We start from the raw sequence: 20725 nt of genomic DNA on the forward strand, positions 1-20725 counted from the left end.
GGGGCCACATGTGGGCTTCTGGATTCTTGAGTGCCTTTAGACTGAATCCAGATTTTACAGAACAAATCCTTTATTTTTTGAGACTGTCTCGCTCTGTTGCTGGGGCTAGAGTGCAGTGACGTCATTCATAGCTCACTGCAGCCTAAAACTTCTGGACTCAAGTGATCCTCTTGTCTGAGCCTCCCGAGTAGCTGGGACTACAGGTGTGAGCCACCATGCTCAGCTAATATTTCTATGTTTAGTAGAGACAGGGTCTCACTCTTGCTCAGGCTGCTTTCAAACTTCTGAGCTCTGGCCTCTGCCTCCCAGAGTTCTAGGATTACAGGCGTGAGCCACCACGCTAGGTGGGTGGGGGTGATTATTATTCTTTCAGTTGAATAAGTCTGAAGTTGAAAATGGGTTATGTAAATAAAGAAAACCACTTGGTAGATCCTGGGCAGTTAGCCTTACTACCGCATATTGGCATATTGGTAACTGCCCTGCTCCAGGAGCGCAGGGTAATCCCCTGCCAAATTGGGTTCCTTGCTGGGTTGGAGATGGGCAACACCAAACCAGGTCTTGGGGTCCCATATGTCCTTTGGGAGAATGCATCCCTTTGAGCCTTGTGTGGATAAATTCCCCGGGTCTGGGGCATATCCAGTTCCTCAGCCATGAGCATAGAGGCTGGAACAAAAGGCACCAATGATTCAGATTAATTGTAACCATAGAGCCTAGTCAATCAAAAACAAAAAACAAAAAAAAAAAACAAGCTGGGCACGGTGCCTCACACCTGTAATCCTGGCACTCTGGGAGGGCAAGGTGGGTGGATCGTTTGAGTTTAGGAGTTCAAGACCAGCCTGAGCAAGAGCAAAACCCCATCTCCACTAAAAAAAATGGAAAGACATTAGCTTGACAACTAAAAATATATAGAAAAAAAAAATTAGGCAGGCATGGTGGTGCATGCCTGTAGTCCCAGCTACTCGGGAGGCTGAGGCAGAAGGATCGCTTGAGCCCAGGAGTTTGAGGTTGCTGTGAGCTAGGCTGACACCACTGCACTGTAGCCAGGGCAACAGAGTGAGACTCTATCTCAAAAAAAAAAACAAAAAAAAAAAAACATAAAAAAAAACATTTCACAGCCATTATTCCTCTGACATATTGTGGCCCAACTGTGTTACCATAAGAAAAATCTTCTTAATCATAAGAAGAACCATCTTCAGTTAACATGAACTTTAGTCTCATTTTTATATAAAGGGAAGGGGAGGTTGCAAGTTGTAACCAAGGACCACATATATCTAGGTGTCAGCAAGGTTGTTAGGAGGTTTTAAAAATTCTTGTTCTTGGTCAGTTAACTTTGGAGGACATAGGTCAAGTCACATTGTTCCTCTAAATCTTTAGCATAGCATTGTTATTTATGTGCATACTTTCCTTACTTCCCTGGGAGTTAATTTTGGGAAAGATACAATTATGTTTCTTCTACAGTTGAACTACAAACTAGATTCTTCCTATAATTAGCTGGTCTATGTGCAGAGCTGAGCAGAAGCATTTTAATCTGAAGGATATTACTGCAGGGGGTCAAAAGCAAAATGGGACTAGTCATGTTAAGCCTCCCTTCCACTGTTATAGCTGTTCCAGAGTTATTTTAAGAACTGTTTTAAGAACAAAAGGACACATTTTAACAAAAGATACTCCTATTGCTCTTGTCACTTAGGAAATTATAAGGGTTTTAGGAGATGTGACCCAGGAGCTGGATAAAATACAAAATCTATATTTCAGAATATCACAACCTTCTTTTCCAGTAAACTGGGATGGTACTCAAAATGATACCCTATTTCTGCAGTTTGCTTCAATTATAACTTGGATATTTGTGCTCTAAATAGCCATAGTTCCTGGCAGAGTGTTAACTGGGAAATCACTTGGGATTTGGAGAGAAAAACCCATGATAGGCTGCGTAGTGAAGGTAACTATTACTGTTCTCCAAACTGGGAAGAACTCCCGTGGTTTTCTGATTTACAATTTGTGTCATTCCGTTTCTAGTAGCACCAAAATTGCAATGTCTAATACATAAGGCAATTTATTTTTATTTATTTGTTGATTGATTGATTGAGACCGAGTCTCACTCTGTTGCCTGGGCTAGAGTGCTGTGGCATCAGCCTAGCTCACAGCAACCTCAGACTCCTGGGCTCAAGCGATCCTCCTGCCTCAGCCTCCTGAGTAGCTGGGACTACAGGCAGGCGCCACCATGCCCGGCTAATATTTTCTATGTATTTTTAGTTGGCCAATTTCTTTCTTTCTTTTTTTTTTTAGTGGAGACAGGGTCTCGCTCTTGCTCAGGTTGGTCTTGAACTCCTAACCTTGAGCGGTCCTACCGCCTCGGCCTCTCAGAGTGCTAAGATTACAGGCATGAGCCACTGCGCCCAGCCCATAAGGCAATTTAGACGTAGAGATCAATGGCATAGAATTGAAATTGCAGAAATAAACCCATACATATATAGTCAATTGATTTTTAAAAACAGTGCCAGGAATAGAGAAATAATATTATTTTTCACAAATTGGTCCTGTGACAACTGGATAGCGACATAAAAAATAATAAGGTTTATGTCAAGCGCAGTGGCTCACGCCTGTAATCCTAGCACTCTGGGAGGCTGAGGTGGGCAGATTGCTCAAGGTCAGGAGTTCAAAACCAGCCTGAGCAAGAGCAAGACCCCATCTCTCCTAAAAATAGAAAGAAAATTAATATATTTAATTTAAACTAAATATATTAACAAAAATATATACACAAACAACTAAAATATATAGACAAAATTAGCTGGGCACGGTGGCCCATGCCTGTAGTCCCAGCTACTTGGGAGGCTGAGGCAGAAGGATTGCTTGAGCCCAGGAGTTTGAGGTTGTTGTGAGCTAGGCTGATGCCATGGCACTCTAGCCCGGGCAACAGAGTGAGATTCTGTCTCAAAAAAAAAAAAAAAAAAATAAGGTTTAATTCCAACCCCACATATCATAATTTACCAAAAGAGCTCAAAGACCAAAATGTAAGAGGTAAGACTATAACATGTTTAGAAAAAAACATAGGGGAAAATATTTATGCCTTTGTCTTTGGCAAAGAATTCTTGGTAGGGGCCGGGCGCTGTGGCTCACGCCTGTAATCCTAGCTCTTGGGAGGCCGAGGCGGGCGGATTGCTCAAGGTCAGGAGTTCAAAACCAGCCTGAGCAAGAGCGAGACCCCGTCTCTACTATAAACAGAAAGAAATTAATTGGCCAACTGATATATATATAAAAAAAATTAGCCGGGCATGGTGGCGCATGCCTGTAGTCCCAGCTACTCGGGAGGCTGAGGCAGAAGGATCACTCAAGCCCAGGAGTTTGAGGTTGCTGTGAGCTAGGCTGACGCCACGGCACTCATTCTAGCCTGGTCAACAAAGCGAGACTCTGTCTCAAAAAAAAAAAAAAAAAAAGAATTCTTGGTAGGCCATGGTGGTTCATGCCTGTAATCCCAGCACTTTGGGAGGCTGGGGCAGGAGGATCACTTGAGGCCAGGAGTTTAAGAACATCTTGGACAAGAGTGACACATCATCTCTACTAAAAACAGAAAAACTTATCTGGGCATGGTGGTGCATGCCTGTAGTCCCAGCTACTTAGGGGGCTGAGGCAGGAGGATCACTTGAGCCCAGGAGTTTGAGGTTGCAGTGAGCTATGGTGATGCCACTGCACTCTAGCCCAGGCAACAGAGTGACCCTGTCTCAGGAAAAAAATTTTTTTTACATATAACACCAATAGGAAATTCAGCAAAACAAAAATAGATTATTTGGTCTTCATCAACATTAATAACTTTTGTATTTCAAGGGACACCTTGAAGTAAGTGAAAGCACAAATTGATTTGAAGCAAGACTTGGCAGTGAAAAAAAGAACTAAAAAATATATATAAAGAAGAAGAAAAAAAAAAGCAAGCACAAATTGAGATCCTTGTGCACTGTTGGTAGGAATGAGAAATGATGCAGCCACTAGGGAAAAGAGTATGGCAGCTTCTCAAAACCTTAAAAATAAAGTAACTGTATGATCCATGTGAACTAAAATAAAATTTTAAGCTTAACCCCCATTGGCTGACTAAATCGACCCCCTCATGGCCAAAGGAATATCCTAAAACTAAATTGCCTACCAGGAGGAGGGAGGTCAGACATGCCTTATCATGCCCCTCTCCCTTCTTGGGGACATCCCTGGTAACCCATTAACAGGCCTAAGGGTATGCAAGACAAACCTAGTGGTCCTCAGTTTACACAACAAATATATGTCTGGTGGCTTATCCCTGATAAGCAGCTCTTTCCGTTAAAATACTCCAAGCCTTTAGACAAAGTTTCACATCTTTAACAAATTACAAGCCAAAGAATCTTTAAACCCATCTATAACCTGTAAGCCCCCACTTCGAGATGGCCCACCTTTTCGGGCCAAAGCAATGTATGCCTCCCATGTATTGATTTATGACTTTACCTGTAACCCCCGTCTCCCTGAAATATATAAAACCAAACTGTAACCCAACCACAGCACGTCTACTTGCTCAAGGCTTGTTGGATGTGACTCCGGGTCATAGTCCTAAAATTTGGCTCAAAGTAAATCTCTTTAAAATTACTTTACAGGGGCTGGGCACAGTGGCTGTAATCCTAGCACTCTGGGAGGCCGAGGTGGGCGAATTGTTTGAGCTCAAGAGTTTGAGACCAGCTGGAGCAAGAGTGAGATCCTCGTCTCTACCAAAAATAGAAAAAATTAGCCAGGCATGGTGGCACATGCCTGTAGTCCCAGTTACTCAGGACATTGTGGCAGGAGGATTGCTTGAGCCCAGGAGTTTGAGGTTGCTGTGACCTAGGCTGATGCCCTGGCACTCTAGCCCAGGCAACAGAGTGAGACTCTGTCTCAAAATTAAAAAAAAAAAAAAAAAAAAAAGAATTACTTTACAGAGTTTGGCTTTTTTTCCCCTGTTGATATCCAGCCCGACATCCACTTCTGAGTATACCCAAAAGAATTGAAAGCAGTAACTCAAACAGATATTTGTTCACTCTGGTTCTTATCGGCATAATTCACAGTAGCCAAAAGTTGAAGGCAACCCAAGTGTCTATGAAAGGGTGAACAGACCAACCACACGTGGTACATACATACAATGGAATAGTATTCGGCTTTAAAAAAAGTAAATTCTGACATATGCAGAGGACATTGTGCTAAGTGAAATAAGCCAGTCATAAAAGGACAAATGCTATATGATTCCACGTATGTGAGGCACCTACAATCAAATTAATACAGCCAAAAAGTAGAAGGATGGTGTCAGAGTGGGGAGAAGTGAACGGGGACTTATAGAGCTTTAAATTTGCAAGATGAACGCAGTTCTAGAGACTGGTTTCACAAGGCGAATGTACTTAACACTGCTGAATAGACACTCTTAAAAATAAACCTGGCGCACAGAACAAATTCTCCTTAAATGCAAATACCCGCGGAAGGAAAAGCCCTAGCCGAAGCCGCCTGGCTGAACCACGTGTCCCCCTGCTCGGCTGTCACTCAGGGACGAAGGGGCGGGACCGCGCCAGCTGCCCAATCAGTGCCGGCCTCGGAAAGGCGCGTGGGGTCACGCTCCGCTCGCGCGTGCGGACGTGGCGCGTCCTGTCAGCTCGCGCCGCCGCGTCCCACCTGCCTTTCGGGACTCTCGGTGGCGGCCGTGGCGCAGCCTTTGTCGCGCTGTGACTTGCAGGTACCGAGACATCCCGAGGGAGGACTTCGGGACGCGGCGGAAGCCGGTGAAATATGGTGAGTGTGCGGGGCCGGGCGTCCCCAGGCGGGGAGGAGGGGGTGATTGGAACCGGCTGGAACCGGCTGTGGCGGGACCCCGTCCTCCCCGCGGTCCGCTCGGGAGTCTGCGGACCCGAGTCGCCGCGGGGCGCAACGCGGCCCTCGGTGCCTGCCGCCCGCGGGGTGGGGCCGGGCCGGCAGCCGGGCGCCCCGGGCGTCCTGTCGGGTCCCTGCGCGGCGACCCCGGCCCGGCGCCCCGTCCGGGCGGCCCCGCGCGGCCCCGGGCTGTGCGGTGACGGCGGGAGGGTCCCGACTCGGCGTGTGGCGGCGGCCGCGCCTGTGAGAACTCGCGTGTGTCGTAACCTTGAGGCGGATGCACGGAGTTCCCTGACTTGGGAGAGCTGCAGCCCCGGGGGAGGGAGCATTTCTCCGCCGCCCGGGGACAGGAGGTCGCTCGGAGCTCGCACGCTGCCCAGACGCCCCGGCCCCGGTCACCAGGGACTGGCCCACTCCGGGGGCCTCTGCTCTCAAGCCGGCCAAAGTGTGTGACCTTCTGAATACGGGGTTTATTTATTTATTTATTTATTTTTTTGAGACAGGGTTTCACCCTGTGGCCCGGGCTAGAGCGCAGTGGTGTCTTCATAGCTCACTGCAGCCTCGAACTCGGGGGCTCCAGGAATCCTCCTGCCTCAGCCTCTGTAGCAGCTGGGACTACAGGCGCACGCCATCATGCCAGGCTCATTTTTTTTTTTTTTTCTATTTTTACTAGAGATGGGGGTCTCTCTCTTGCTCAGGTTGGTCTTGAAATTCTGACCTCATGCGATTCTCCCGCCTCCGCTTCCCAGAGTGCTAGGATTACAGGCGTGAGCCACCGCACCATTTTGGTAATCCTTTTTTTTTTTGAGACCTCTGTCGTGGGCTAGAGGGCACTGGCACTGGTGTATTCATAGCTCACTGCAACATTACTCTCCTGGGCTCCAGCGATCCTCTGCCTCAACCTCATGCTACCATGCCAAGCTCATTTTTGTATTTTTTGTAGAGATTAGGTCTTGCTATGTTGCTCAGCTTGGTCTCCAACTACCTCCAATTTGGCCTCAAGTGATCCTCCCATCTGGGCCTCCCAAAGTGCCCTGATTATAGGCAGGAGCCACCACGCCAGGCCTGCACCGAGTGGTCTTGTTCCCTTGTTTGAATATAGGATTTTTAGTTTCACAGGGGAAAATGTGAGTTGATAGTGAGGTAAGATGTCCATAAAACAAGAATATTCTGGAACAAACAGAATTTCTGTTCTTTTTAGGAAAGAGAACCTAAAGATGTGAAATCGGGGTATTTAAATTCTCATATATATATACATATATATCTTGGAAAAGATATATATATATATATATGCGCCTGGGTTTGGGTTGTTGGAAATTTATGCTGCTTGGTATTCTCTGAGATTCCTGGATATGTGCTTTGATTTCTATCATGGGGGAAATTCTCAGTCATTCTTCTTTAGTTATTCCCATTATGTGTGTTACAGCTTTTGCATTTTTTTCCACAGTTCTTAAATATTGTGTTTTGTCGTTTTTGTTCTTTTTTTCCCTTTGCATTTTTCTGTTTTAGAAGATTATATTGACATTTCCTCAAGATTGCTGATTGTTTCTTCAGATACTTCTACTGTATTGATACATCCTTAAGTGCATGCTTCATTTCTGTTGCAGTGTATTTTATTTCTTGCATTACCTTTTGATTCTTTGTTAGAATTATTATGTCTCTGGTTAAATTACCTATTAGTTCATGCATATTGTTCACTCTTTCTGTTAGAAACCTTAGCATAGTAATCAGGCTTCATTTAAATTTCTAGTCTGATTCCAGCATCTCCTTTATATCTGAATCTGATTATGGTGCTTGCATTTGCTTTTCAAACAGTTTTTTAAGTCTTTTAGTATGTCTTGTGATTTTTTTGTTAAAATCTGGACATAGTATACTGGAGAAAAGGAACTGAAGTAAATAGGCCTTTAAGTTTTAGATTTATCTTGCTGGTTTAAGCTGTTTATTTTTGGTAGATAGGTGTCAGAGGATAAAATTTCCTTGGTTTTATCTTTTCTATAATTTTGGGAATACTCTAGGGACTTCAAGTTTGAAATGTACAGAAACAAACAGTAGACAATTCTTTCATTGTAACTGTTTTTTTTTTTTTTTTTTTTTAAGAGACAGGATCTTGCTCTGTTGCCCAGGCTGGAGTGACATGGCATCCTCATTGCTCACTGCAATCTCAAACTCCTGGGCTCAAGTGATCCTCCCACCTCAGCCTACCAAGTAGCTGGGACTACAGGCACATACCACCATGCCCAACTAATTTAAAAATTTTTTTTTGTAGAGCCAGGGTCTTGATATGTTGCTCAGGCTGGTCTCAAACTCCTGGCTTCAATGGATCCTCCCACCTCAGCCTCCCCGAGTGCTGGCATTACAGGCATGAGCCACCACACCTGGCTATATCCAACTATTTTTAATCAGAAGCTCTAATGACGCACTGTTAAGCTGTGGGTGGAGGGGAAAAATGCTATGATCTTATAATTATGTCTTAGCTTTTTGGTGAGCTGTACCCCTGAACTGTGGTTTGATAAGGAAGACATTTGGTTTTTATGTGTGGTTCCTAGCAAAGAGCTCCTAAATCCCCTGGACTTTCATATGTGGTAAGGGTGATAGGATCTACATTTGTTGTAAAGAAGTAACTCCAAAATTCAGGGTGGGAATTGATGACCAGAAAGGTAGCCTGCCTTGAACTTTTGGCCATACCCCCAACTTTACTGGAGGGAAAAGGGGCTGGAGATTGAGCTAATCACAGATACTCAATGATTTAGTCAATCTTATCTACTTAATAAGACTTCCATGTAAGCCCATAAATATCGGGGTTCAGAGAACTTTCAGGTTGGTGATTGCATTGAGGTGCTAATAGGTTGGCAAACCCCGGGAATGCATGGGTATGCATGCATTAGCTCATACTTTGACCTATGCACCTTTTCTATGTGGCTGTTCTTGAGTTAAATTCTTTGTACTAAAATGGTAATATTAAGTTATAGGCTCTCCTGTGTTCTGAGAGATGTTCTAATGGATTATTAAACTACAAGGGGTATTGTGTGAATCCCCTTAATTCTATTTAGCTCAATAGAAGTATGACTAGGCTGGGCTGGTGTCCAGCATGTGGGCAGTCTTGTGGGACTGAGCCCTTAATCTGTGGATTCTGACACTAATACCTGGTATTTACTATTAGAATTCAATTGAATTTTAGAACATGTAGTTGGTGTCAGAGAGTTGGAGAAGTGGTTTTGGAAAAGATACAACGTATTTGGTTTTGGGAATTGAAAAAACTTTTGCCTTCACATCTGCTTCTCAGTCACACCTCCATGTCTGTTAGACTATGGTAAAATCCTAGTTACGCCTTGTTGAAATAGATTCTTGTGAGGACAGGCCTTCTTAAGAACAGCAGAATGATCTGAGCTTTTACAAAATAGTTACATTTTTTTGTCTGTCTCTCCAAGTTTGGGGGTAAAACTTTGCCCTATGGCTTCAATACTTTGATGGATCTAAGAAGAGTTATTCATTTTAAGTGTGCTTTTTACTTCCATGGATGGGGATGACAGCTTCTAAACTCCTAACTTGTCAGATCAGGCATTAGACGTCTCTGACTTCATTTTTTTGATGTTTGACACCTGACAGCTTTAAAACTTTATTCCTGCTTTCCACCCTTGTGTCCCACATCCAGATATGGAAAGGAGGAAATGCCAGGTCACCCTCATTTGGTGCTGGCAAGACATCTAATTCACATAAGCTCCTGCCTGTGTGCTTAAACTCTCACACCAGCCCATTCCCTAACCTCAACAAAATTCACTAGCCAGGCTCCTTTTCTTGCTCTTACAGGCATTTTACAACTACTTGAGTACTTGCCCTGCTTTCTCTGAGATCTCAAGGGTGTGAGTAATAAACTTTCTCATGAGTATAGGGATTTTGTAAAGGTCTAAGTTGCTGTGCTTTATCATGCCTGTTTTCTAACTTCTCAATAACTTCTAGAACCATGAAATGTGACAAAGAGAAAAAGAGAAAACTGAACTTGTGATAATTTTTACACAAATTAATACTCTGCAAAGGTATATATTAATTCAACCAGCTGAATGTGCATATTTCTAATGGCCTGGTGTCCTTCAGGACAACATGGCCAGTGGCTTCTTGTTACACTTTGGCTTTCCACAGACTCTTCGTGGTCTCTGATGTTTTTTTGATGGGATTAGAAGAATATCTTACATTTCTTATGGGTGTATTCATTTACTAAAACCTCATACAGATTTGACCCCATGTATCATGAAATGACACAGAGCTATGTGGTATGTTACAAGATGGGAAACGATAGAGGTTTTTCTCACACAGAATTGATGGTCTTAAAATTTATTTCATTTGTATAGTCTCCCTCTTTCCCTTTCATTTCTCTAAGGTGGTTTTGAGTCTGCCATTAGAGAATAATGAGGCTTCCAGTGATCAGTTAAAATATAGAAGTAATTTCTGTGTGTTTATGATAGTGTTGCATTTATCAGGAAGTGATTGTGGATACAGTTCTGAGAACCAAGCCATACACTAAATGTTTATAGATCACAGAATTGTATGTGAACTTCTTATGAATTGTGTATAGATCCTTAGTGCTGCCAGTCTCACCCATCTTCGTGTACACATGGGATGTTTTAGGACTCAGTCTCCTTTGAGGATGTGGCTGTGAACTTTACCCAGGAGGAGTGGACTTTGCTGGATTCTTCACAGAAAACACTCTACAGAGATGTAATGTGCGAAACCTTCAATAACCTCGCCTGTATAGGTAAGAATAACAACATTTCTCTGCTTAGTTAAGTAGAACATAAGTGTTGCTTGCTCATTAACTGTGTTTCAAGATTTGAAATTTGGAAGGAGAATACTTTGGTGGATAATCCATACTGGGTCACAATTAACCGTGGACCTAGAATGTTATAATTTTCTATATTTTATAATAAGTTTTCTGGGTCTGCATTTTAGGGAAAAAATGGAATGACCAGGACATTGAAGATGACCACAAAAACCAGAGGAGAAATCTAAGGTGAGTTGTATTCACCAGAGTACTTATGTGGCCCATGAGACAATCTTAGTATTGCATGAAATTATAAAAATAAGCAAATGGGCTGGACACTGTGGCTCATGTCTGTAATCCCAGGACTTTGGGAGGTGAAGGCTGGAGGACCCTTTGAGGCTAGGAGTTTGAGACCAGCCTGGGTAACACAGCAAGACCCTGTCTTTACGAAGGGAAAAAAAATTAGCTAGGTGTGGTGGTGGGAGGTGGAAGTGGGAGGATCAGTTGGACCTAGGAGTTGGAGATTGCAGTGATTGTGTTAGTATACTCTGGCCAGGACAACTGAGTAAGACCTTGTTTCTTAACAGCAACAAAAACAAGCAAAATAATAAGCACACCTTCAAATTTATTCATTCTTAGAAAATTTTCTCCAAAAATGTTTCATGAAAAATGTTTAGGGTATAAAAATAAATCACTTAGAATAGTAATAATAATTACAAATTATTATTATTAGAATAGTAATAATAATAGAATAATCACTTAGAATAATAAATAATTAGAATAATAATTCTAATTATAAAATTGTTAGTAAAAAAGCCACTAATAATGTGTCACTCATTTTTTTACAGAGGTCACATGGTTGCAAGACTTTGTAAAAGTAAAGAAGGTCATCAATATGGAAAAAGCACTAGCCAGATTCCAAATCTTATTATTATCAAGGAAACTTCTACTAAAGTAAAACCATGTGAATGCAGCATGTGTGGGAAGCTCTTCATGCATCATTCATTGCTTAATGAGCACATGAAATCTCACACTGAAAAGAAAACAAATGAATATCAGGAACAGGAACATGGAGAAAAGCCATATAAATGTAAAGAATGTGGGAAAACCTTCACTCGTTACCACAGCATTCGAATCCATGAAAGAATTCACACTGGAGAGAAACCGTATGAATGTAAGGAATGTGGGAAAGCATTCAGATTTCTCTTTTCCTTTAGAAGCCATGAAAGAATTCATACTGGAGAGACACCTTATGAATGTAAGGAATGTGGGAAAGCTTTCAAGTTTCTCAGTTCCTTACGAGATCACGAAAGAAATCACACTGGAGATAAACCCTACAAATGTAAACAATGTGGAAAAGCATTTAATCATATCCAGCCTTTTCAAAGACATGAAAGAACTCACACTGGGGAGAAACCTTATGAATGTAAGCAATGTGGTAAAGCTTTCAGCTGTCCTATGTACTTACGAAGTCACGAAAGAACTCATAGTGGAGAGAAACCCTATGAATGTAAAGAATGTGGGAAAGCCTTCTTTTTTCACTCAAACCATCGGAGACACATGATAACGCATACCAGAGTTCATCCTTATAAACTTAAGGAATGTGGGAAAGTCTTCAAGTCTGATAATTCCTATGCAGTGCAAGAAAGAACTCATCTTGGAGACAAACCCTATGAATGTAAACAATGTGGTAAAACCTTCATTTGTTCAAGTTACTTTCAAATACATGAAAGAACTCATACTGGAGAGAAAACTTATGAATGTAAACAGTGTGGTAAAGCCTTCCTTTATTCCAATCACTTTCGCATGCATGAAAGAACTCATGCTGGAGAGAAACCCTATGAATGTAAACAATGTGGTAAAACCTTCATTTTTTTCAGTCACCTTCAAAGGCATGAAAGAACTCACACTGGAGAGAAACCCTTTGAATGTAAGGAATGTGGTAAATACTTTACTTGTGCAAGTTCTGTTCAAGTACACAAAAGAATTCACACTGGAGAGAAACCCTATGAATGTAAGGAATGTGGTAAAGCCTTCAGTTTTTCCAGATCCCTTCAGGTTCATAAAAGATCTCACACTAGAGAGAAACCCTATCAATGTAAAGAATGTGGTAAAGCCTTCAGTTATTCAAGGTCTTTTCAGTTACATGAAAGCACTCATACTAGAGAGAAACCCTAAGAATGTAAGCAATGTTGGTAGGTTGTCAGTTGTTCTAGTTCCTATTAAATGTATGAGAGAACTCACACCAGAGAGAAATTATATGAATGTAAACAATGCGATTAAGCCTTCAGTTGTCCTAATTCACTTCAAAGATGTGACTTATGTTGCAGTAAAGTCTTTTTAAAATGTGGGAAAACCTTCCATTCTCCTAGGCTTGTAAATATATGAAAGGACTCTGGAGAGAAACCCTATGAATGTTAAGGAATGTGGGAAAGCCTTCAATTCACACAATCTTTTGAGGACACATGAGAATGTATGCTGGAGACAACCTCTGTAAACAATGTGGGTAATTATTCTTCCCATTTCATTGTGAAACCACAAAACCACTCATACTGGAGAGCAACTTCTTTAGTGTAATTGATATGGAAAGTCCTTCAATTATGTGTATAATATTTCTTCCACCTAGGGAGCCTGCTTAGGAAGAATTGAAGGACTTGGGCCCTAACAGGCCTTTCTTAGAACCTAGTCTGTAGTTAGGAAACAACTTCTAGCATGGTACCTGCTCTCAGCTCACACACATGGCTAGAAAGAAGTGATAGGGCTCCCAGAATCAGTATTTAAACCAGTTGCTTCTGGTCAGATCTGTGGGAATGCTGTGGTTCTGAAACAAAATTGCATCCCATAGTTTTCCCGAAGTGGGATCTGGGTGGAGACTTCTTAATTTATGGGCGTCAACAAGGCCGTTTCCAGCCTTCATTTTCCCATTTCAAGCCTACGCTGTGTATGCTTACTGGAAACATGTTTAAAAATTCAGTCTTGCCTCACACTGGAACCTTTCTCTGTGGCAACCTCAGATGGTTCTCAGGTGAGAGGGCTGAAGAAGCAATGGCTGAACACATGCCACAGGACACATACCCCTGGGCCACACAATATTCACTCTCCCATAATCACTAGCTCTGCGCCAGCCACCACAGAATAGTCTCAAAACCACTAATGATGTTGCAAAGACCCACCTTGCTATGTCTTAGCTGTAGAACACACTCAAAGTTCCTGGTTGCCCTAACTTGCCTACTCCAAACTTTCTGGCTCGTTCTACTCTGAGATGTTCAGTGGTGTATGCACTGACTGTGCTTTAGCCCTTCTCACCTCAATGCATGCTGAATGTGTACTGCTTGAGGGCTAGTTTTATATCCTCCCCACCAAAACCAGCATCTACTTTTGGGAACAGTACCCACCCTGCAGAGCTGCTGTGGTGCTCTGCTCCTGTGTGTGCAGCAGCCCTGTGGTGCATGGAAAATGCTAGTGTCAGTTATGCTTCATAGTCCAAGAGGTGACTCTTCACATCATCCCTGTCAGGCCAGGTAAGCTCCCAATCAACTGCCTTCTGGAGCCACTGATGATTTCTCTCTTGTGAATTGAGTAGGGGTAGTAGGTGTTGGGCCCTTTGTTTGTCAGAAGCAGTGCCCCCTGTTTCTTGCAGAACAAATCAGAGTGTCCTGGAAGGGAAGTGGCAATATGAAGGGAAAGAGGTCACTATCAGCCCTTGTGACAACCTCCATTCTTTCTCTGGGCCTTGAAAGTGATCTTTCTCTTACCTGGAGACCTATAGTCTGAGCTCTCTAGGCCTACACCCTCCCCCAACAGTAGGTATGGGTCAAGTGGCAGCATCCAAGGCCTCCGGGAATACCGTAGGGCCCCATGAGGGTAATTGGAGCAAGGTTTGCCAGCGGATGTGGCTTCTGGAGGTGATGGCTACCGATAAGTGTGCAATGGCGGGCATGTCTGATGAGCCGTGAGCAGCCCTTGCTGCTCTCACTGAGGTCTCAGTGGAAAAGCAAACTGAGTAAGGATCGGATCATGTGGGATATATTTCTGGAAACATTTAGAACATTTTGAGGGGCTGGGACGTTATTACTCAACCTATTGCAGGCCCACCTTTTTGTATTCTTGGGGTCCCATTTTGTGCTCTTATAGAGGTAATATTTTTGTACTCTGCTCCAGAAGTATGAAATCCCCTTACCATTAGAATCGGCTCAAGGAGCCACCTTTGTGATTGGTTTGGGGGCCAAGGACTACCTCTCTGGCACATGGGATGGCTGTGAGAACAGTTCAGTCTTTGAAGATCTGATATGTTTTGGTCTATGATGAGGATTGCATAAAACCCATTTATGTGTGGATCTGAACCCATTTATGTGTGTGTCTGAGTCCTGATACTCAGTAAATACTAGTCTCTTGTATGTGACAGGTTCTCTAATTGATTTGGAGAACAAAGATGTGCTAACATCTCTGTCCCTTGGTACTTACATTCCAGCACACAAGAAAAGGAGCAAAAATATACAATGTATCATTCCTAAGGAGCCAGAGAAGCACAGAGATGAGATCAGAACAGCCAGGGTCTGTGTGTCTTTGGGATCATCTTTCAGTGTCCGGGCTGTTTAGTCCGTGGGATTGTGAGTTTATGTGCCTGTGTCTGGGTTTGTTCATCTGAGTATAGTGACAAAATGTTTATAATTTTTGTTTGTCTATGGGATTTTGTGTATATGTGTTAATCTGGAATGCTTTTATTGTCTGATTTTCCTGGGACCAGCTTTCTTAACACTTTGAGTAGAACTGGTGAGAGAAGATATCCTTGTTTTGTCTTTTATCTTAGATATTAAAAATCTGTTTTTTCACCATCAAGAATGATGATGTGGGTTTTTCATATATGGCTTATAGCAATTTGAGGAAGTTCTATTCCAAGTTTATTGTGGGTTTTTATAGTGAATGGGTGTTGGATTTTGTCAAATGCTTTTTTGCATCCATTGGGATGATTGCTATTTTCCTATTGTGTTTTGCTAATGTGTATTATCACATGACTCAATTTCCATATCTTGAACCATCTTTTTATTCCAGGCGTAAATCTCACTTTGTTATGTTGCATAATGCTTTCGTTGTGTTGCCCACTATGGCTTGCTGCTACTTATTTGAATATTTTTGCATCAATATTCATAAGGGATATGAATGGTAATTGTTTTGCTCTCTCATGCCATTTCATGCCTGCTTTAGAGGATTTCCCTGCTCTCCCTGTGACCTCAATTATATGAGTAATAAGCCTTTCATACTCTCTCAGTTTGTGTGTGTCACATACTCACCCGTGTCAGCATTAGAACGACAGCTTTTCAGGTGACCATAACAGTTGGCACCTTTAGCAGGATATCTAGTGATCACCACCCTCTGGGTCTGTCTTTTGTTTTGTCATTAACCTCCCCTGTGGCCTGATGGCTGGCATGCACCTTCAGCTGCTGCTTGCTGCTCTGTGTTGTAGAGGCCTACCAAGCCCCAATTCTTAATTTAGATGACCAGAGTAGGCACTTTCCAGAAGTCCTTAGCACTGAGGAGCAGGAATGTGGAATTTGGGTCCTCCTTAAAGTGGTCTTGAGTCAGGCATTTTCACCTAGACCTGTCTGTGTTTTAGAATGAAGCTGTAGCTGATGGTGGGCTTTGGCCTTGACCTATAGGTCTAGGCTAGGGGTTGTTGGTGAGACTGTATCCCATGCATGTTGGGTGGTCATTCCTAAAAGAGCAGTCACTCTTAAAATTACCAGGACAATTACCAATCACACTCACCAGGACACTTATGTGCCTTGCTGCTGCTGCCGCTGCTGCCCCCTGCCTCTGGCTGAACAAAGACCCCGAGTGTAGCTTATCAGGGACAAAACCCATGGCATCCCTGGCGTTGAGCATAGGTGTTAGTTCAAACCTGAACCAAGCTTGATGTCCTTAAACTGTGAAGCTTCTATTGCCATACAGGAGGCCCTGCTATGGTTTGGATGTGGTCTGTCTCCACCAAAACTGCTGTTGAAATTTGATCCCCAATGTGTTGGTTTTAGGCCCAGTGGGAGGAGTTTGTGTGATGGGGCAGATCCCTCAGGAAAGACTTTGTTCTGTTCTCACAGTGGTAAGTAAGTTCTTGTTCTGGTAACACATGACTACTTCTCTCAGGAACAGATTGGTTCCCACTAGTGGGTTTTGAAGCAGAGTTCCTCCTCTTGTTTGGTCCCTCTTTGCATGTGCCTGCTGAGACCCTCCACCCTCTTTTGATGCAGCACCAAAGTCCTCACCAGAAAGCAACAAAAAGCTGGTGCCCTGCTTCTTGTACAGCCTGCAGAACTGTGAGCCAAATAAACTTCTTTTTAAAACTACCCAGTCTCAGGTATTCCTTTATAGCCACACTAAAGGGATTCAAGCAGCCCATAACCCTGATATTATTCTTTTGAGAATCTCTGGCGGAAAAAAATAACAATTATTACATTATGGAGGACCTTCTCCCTGAAGTTTTATCAGTAATGGAAAACAAAAAATAGAGTGGGAGGGAGGGACACAAAGCTGAAACAAAGGTTTGTAATTTGAACCAATTGGAAATTGAATACTAAAAGTACTTGACAAAATTGGACACCTTTACTTCATAATAAGCACTTAACTTGGAATAGAAACTTCCTGAACATAATAAGGCAAGGGTGCCCGCTCTTACCACTTATGTTCAAGATAGCATTACAAGTTTTAGCCAGAGAAATAAGAAAAAAAAGTCCAGATCGGGCGTGGTGGCTCACACCTATAATCCTAGCACTCTGGGAGGCTGAGGCGGGTGGATTGCTCGAGATCAGGGGTTCAAAACTAGCCTGAGCAAGAGAGAGACCCCCCGTCTCTACTAAAAATAGAAAGATGTTAATTGGCCAACTAAAAATATACAGAAAAAATTAGCTGGGCATGGTGGCACATGCCTGTAGTCCCAGCTACTCAGGAGGCTGAGGCAGGAGGATCACTTGGGTCCAGGAATTTGAGGTTGCTGTGAGCTAGGCTGATGCTACCGCACTCTAGCCAGGGCAACAGAGTGAGACTCTGTCTCAAAAAAAAAAAAAAAAGTCATCCATATTGGACAGGAAAAAATAAAATTACAGTTTTGCAGATGATGAAATTCCTATGTAGAAATCCCTACTGATTCTCTTAGGAAAAAAAAAAAAATACTACGCTAGGGAAGGTGTACTTTGCCCGTAATCCTAGCACATTGGGAGGCAGGAGCAGGAGGATCCCTTGAGGTCAGGAGTTCGATTAGCTGGGCATGGTGGTGCGTACCTGCAGTTGCAGCTACTTGGGAAACTGAGGCAGGAGGATCACTCAACCTCAGGAGTTTGAGGCTGCAGTGAGCTATGATACCACTATACTCTAGCCAGGGTGACAGAGCAAGATCCTGTCTCAAAGAAAAAAAGTCCGCTATTTACCCCAGATGAAACAAAAAATAAAAATGGTTGAGCATGGTGGCTTATGCCTGTAATGCCATTTCTTTGGGAGGCCAAGGCAGAAGGGTTGCTTGAACCCAGGAGTTTGTGGCTTCAGTGAGCCCAGATGATGCCACTGACCTCCAGCCTGGGCAACAGCAAGACATCATCTCTTAAAAAATAAAAAAATAATAAAAGTAAGGGCAAGCAACACAGGCTGTGTCACTTAGAAAGCTCTGTGACCTAGAGCAAATGACTTAAGGCAGGTGTCCTCAAACTACAGCCCGTGGGCCACATGCGGCCTGCCAAGGACATTTATCCGACCTGCCACTGGGTGTTTTTGCTGCCACTGCCTGTCCTGCTTAGCAGCTGACTTGTCCCAGGTGCACAGTGCGCATGTGTGGAATGTGCGCTGCACTCTCCAATGGCCCTCTAACGTTCTGAGGGACAGTGAACTGGCCCTCTGTTTAAAAAGTTTGAGGACCCCTGATTTAAGCTTTATGGGCCTCAGTGTCTCATCTCTAAAATGGGAATAAGAAGGGTACCTATCTGTCATCTCCTGAGTTGTTGTGGGCATTATCCACGTTATTTTACATAAAATACCAAGGAATGCCTGGCACCTAGGATGTGCCTTTAAAACATTTTTTATTAATATTTGACCCGGTTGTAACAGTCAAAGGAATTAAACAGTCTGTTGCCTGGGCTACAGTGCAGTGGTGTCAGCCTAGTTCACAGCCGCTTCAAACTCCTAGGCTCAAGCAAAGCGATCTTCTTGCCTCAGTTTCCAAGTAGCTGGTATTACAGGTGCACACCACCGTGCCTGGCTAATTTTTCTTTTTTTTTTTTTTTGAGACAGAGTCTCACTTTGTTGTCCAGGCTAGAGTGAGTGCCGTGGCATCAGCCTAGCTCACAGTAACCTCAAACTCCTGGGCTTGAGTGATCCTTCTGCCTCAGCCTCCCGAGTAGCTGGGACTACAGGCATGCGCCACCATGCCCGGCTAATTTTTTATATATATATCAGTTGGCCAATTAATTTCTTTCTATTTATAGTAGAGACGGGGTCTCGCTCTTGCTCAGGCTGGTTTTGAACTCCTGACCTTGAGCAATCCTCCCGCCTCGGCCTCCCAAGAGCTAGGATTACAGGCGTGAGCCACAGCGCCCGGCCAAATTTTTCTATTTTTTAGTAGAGATGTGTGGCTCACGCCTGTAGTCCCAAGTACTCAGGAAGCTGAAGCAGGAGGATCCCTTCAGCCCAGGAGTCTGAGGCTGCAGTGAGCTATGATGACGCTACTACACTCCAGCCTGGTCAGCAGAGCAACGCCCCGTCTCTAAACAAAAACTGAGGATCCACTTTTCTAGATGTATAAGAAATATAATCTCCGTAATTGTATCTAGAGGCTTAAGGGAAACTGTGTTTTAAAACCTAATTTGAAGCCGGGCGCGGTGGCTCACTCCTGTAATCCTAGCACTCTGGGAGGCTGAGGCGGGCGGATTGCTCAAGGTCAGGAGTTCGAAACCAGCCTGAGCAAGAGCAAGACCCCGTCTCTACTATAAATAGAAAGAAATTAATTGGCCAACTAATATATATATATATATATATATATATATATATATATATATATATATAAAATTAGCCGGGCATGGTGGTGAATGCCTGTAGTCCCAGCTACTCGGGAGGCTGAGGCAGAAGGATTGCTTGAGCCCAGGAGTTTGAGGTTGCTGTGAGCTAGGCTGACGCCACGGCACTCACTCTAGCCTGGTCAACAAGCGAGACTCTGTCTCAAAAAAAAAACAAAAAAAAAAAACCTAATTTGAATCGACTACACATTTGCAAAGGAACCACAAAGATGGAATTTTCTAGGCCTCAAAGCTTTGAAAACCCAAATCAATCATGAATTTGATTTGAGGAACCAGAAACGGCTTTCATGCCTGGAGCAGAGTGAGCAATGGAGAATGACGCTGAGGATGAAGACAGGTGAGAGGAGGATGGGGTTGGTGGCTCAGGTCTGTGGGGCTTTGGGGACAGCGGGGAAGGGGGCTTTTACCCTGGGTGAGGTGGGAGCCATGGAGGGTTCTGAGCAGAAGAGGGAATGATCTGACTTAGGCTTTGCATAATGTTCACCAGCTGTTGGGCTGTGGGGCATGGGCCGCTAGGTTGGTGAGTTAGGTGGGCACAGCTGGGTCATGGTGGCCCCCCCTTTAAAAAAGAAGGGGATGTCTTGGGAAGGGAAGCCCTGGGGATGCTGCGGTCCAGCGCCTGAGCGTCGTTTTCAGACGCTTTGACCTGTTCACTGCTGCCCCCGCGTGGCCACAGCCTGACCTGCAGCACCTTCCTGCAGATCCCGTTTCCTTTTTTTTTTTTTTTGAGACAGAGTCTCGCTTTGTTGCCCAGGCTGGAGTGAGTGCCATGGCGTCAGCCTCGCTCACACCAACCTCAAACTCCTGGGCTCAAGCAATCCTCCTGCCTCAGCCTCCCGAGTAGCTGGGACTACAGGCATGCGCCACCATGCCGGCTAATTTTTTCTATATATATTAGTTGGCCAATTAATTTGTTTCTATTTATAGTAGAGACGGGGTCTCGCTCTTGCTCAGGGTGGTTTCGAACTCCTGACCTTGAGCAATCCTCCCGCCTCGGCCTCCCAGAGTGCTAGGATTACAGGCGTGAGCCACCGCGCCTGGCCCCGTTTCCTTTTTAATGAACAAATATTAATAA

The 20725-nt window shown here is 43.7% G+C and overlaps 1 protein-coding gene across 1 annotated transcript; it reads left to right on the plus strand.

The window, feature by feature from the left end:
- The first annotated feature begins 5579 nt into the window (after positions 1–5579).
- Positions 5580–16937, plus strand: ZNF490 (zinc finger protein 490). The gene is made up of 4 exons (XM_020283916.2): positions 5580–5763; positions 10465–10591; positions 10786–10846; positions 11446–16937. The coding sequence occupies exons 1-4, from the start codon at positions 5761–5763 to the stop codon at positions 12773–12775; spliced, it is 1521 nt and encodes a 506-aa protein (XP_020139505.1). The 5' UTR covers positions 5580–5760; the 3' UTR covers positions 12776–16937.
- The last annotated feature ends 3788 nt before the right edge of the window (positions 16938–20725 follow it).

This window comes from Microcebus murinus, chromosome 27 (assembly GCF_040939455.1).
Source record: "Microcebus murinus isolate Inina chromosome 27, M.murinus_Inina_mat1.0, whole genome shotgun sequence".
In the NCBI taxonomy this organism is placed as follows: Eukaryota; Metazoa; Chordata; class Mammalia; order Primates; family Cheirogaleidae; genus Microcebus; species Microcebus murinus.

Excerpts from the sequence above, each read along its gene's own strand:
- ZNF490 (XM_020283916.2), top strand. Across the intron at positions 10,592-10,785 it reads CAATAACCTCGCCTGTATAG|GGAAAAAATGGAATGACCAG; the intron begins GTAAGAATAACA and ends TCTGCATTTTAG. Across the intron at positions 10,847-11,445 it reads AACCAGAGGAGAAATCTAAG|AGGTCACATGGTTGCAAGAC; the intron begins GTGAGTTGTATT and ends ATTTTTTTACAG.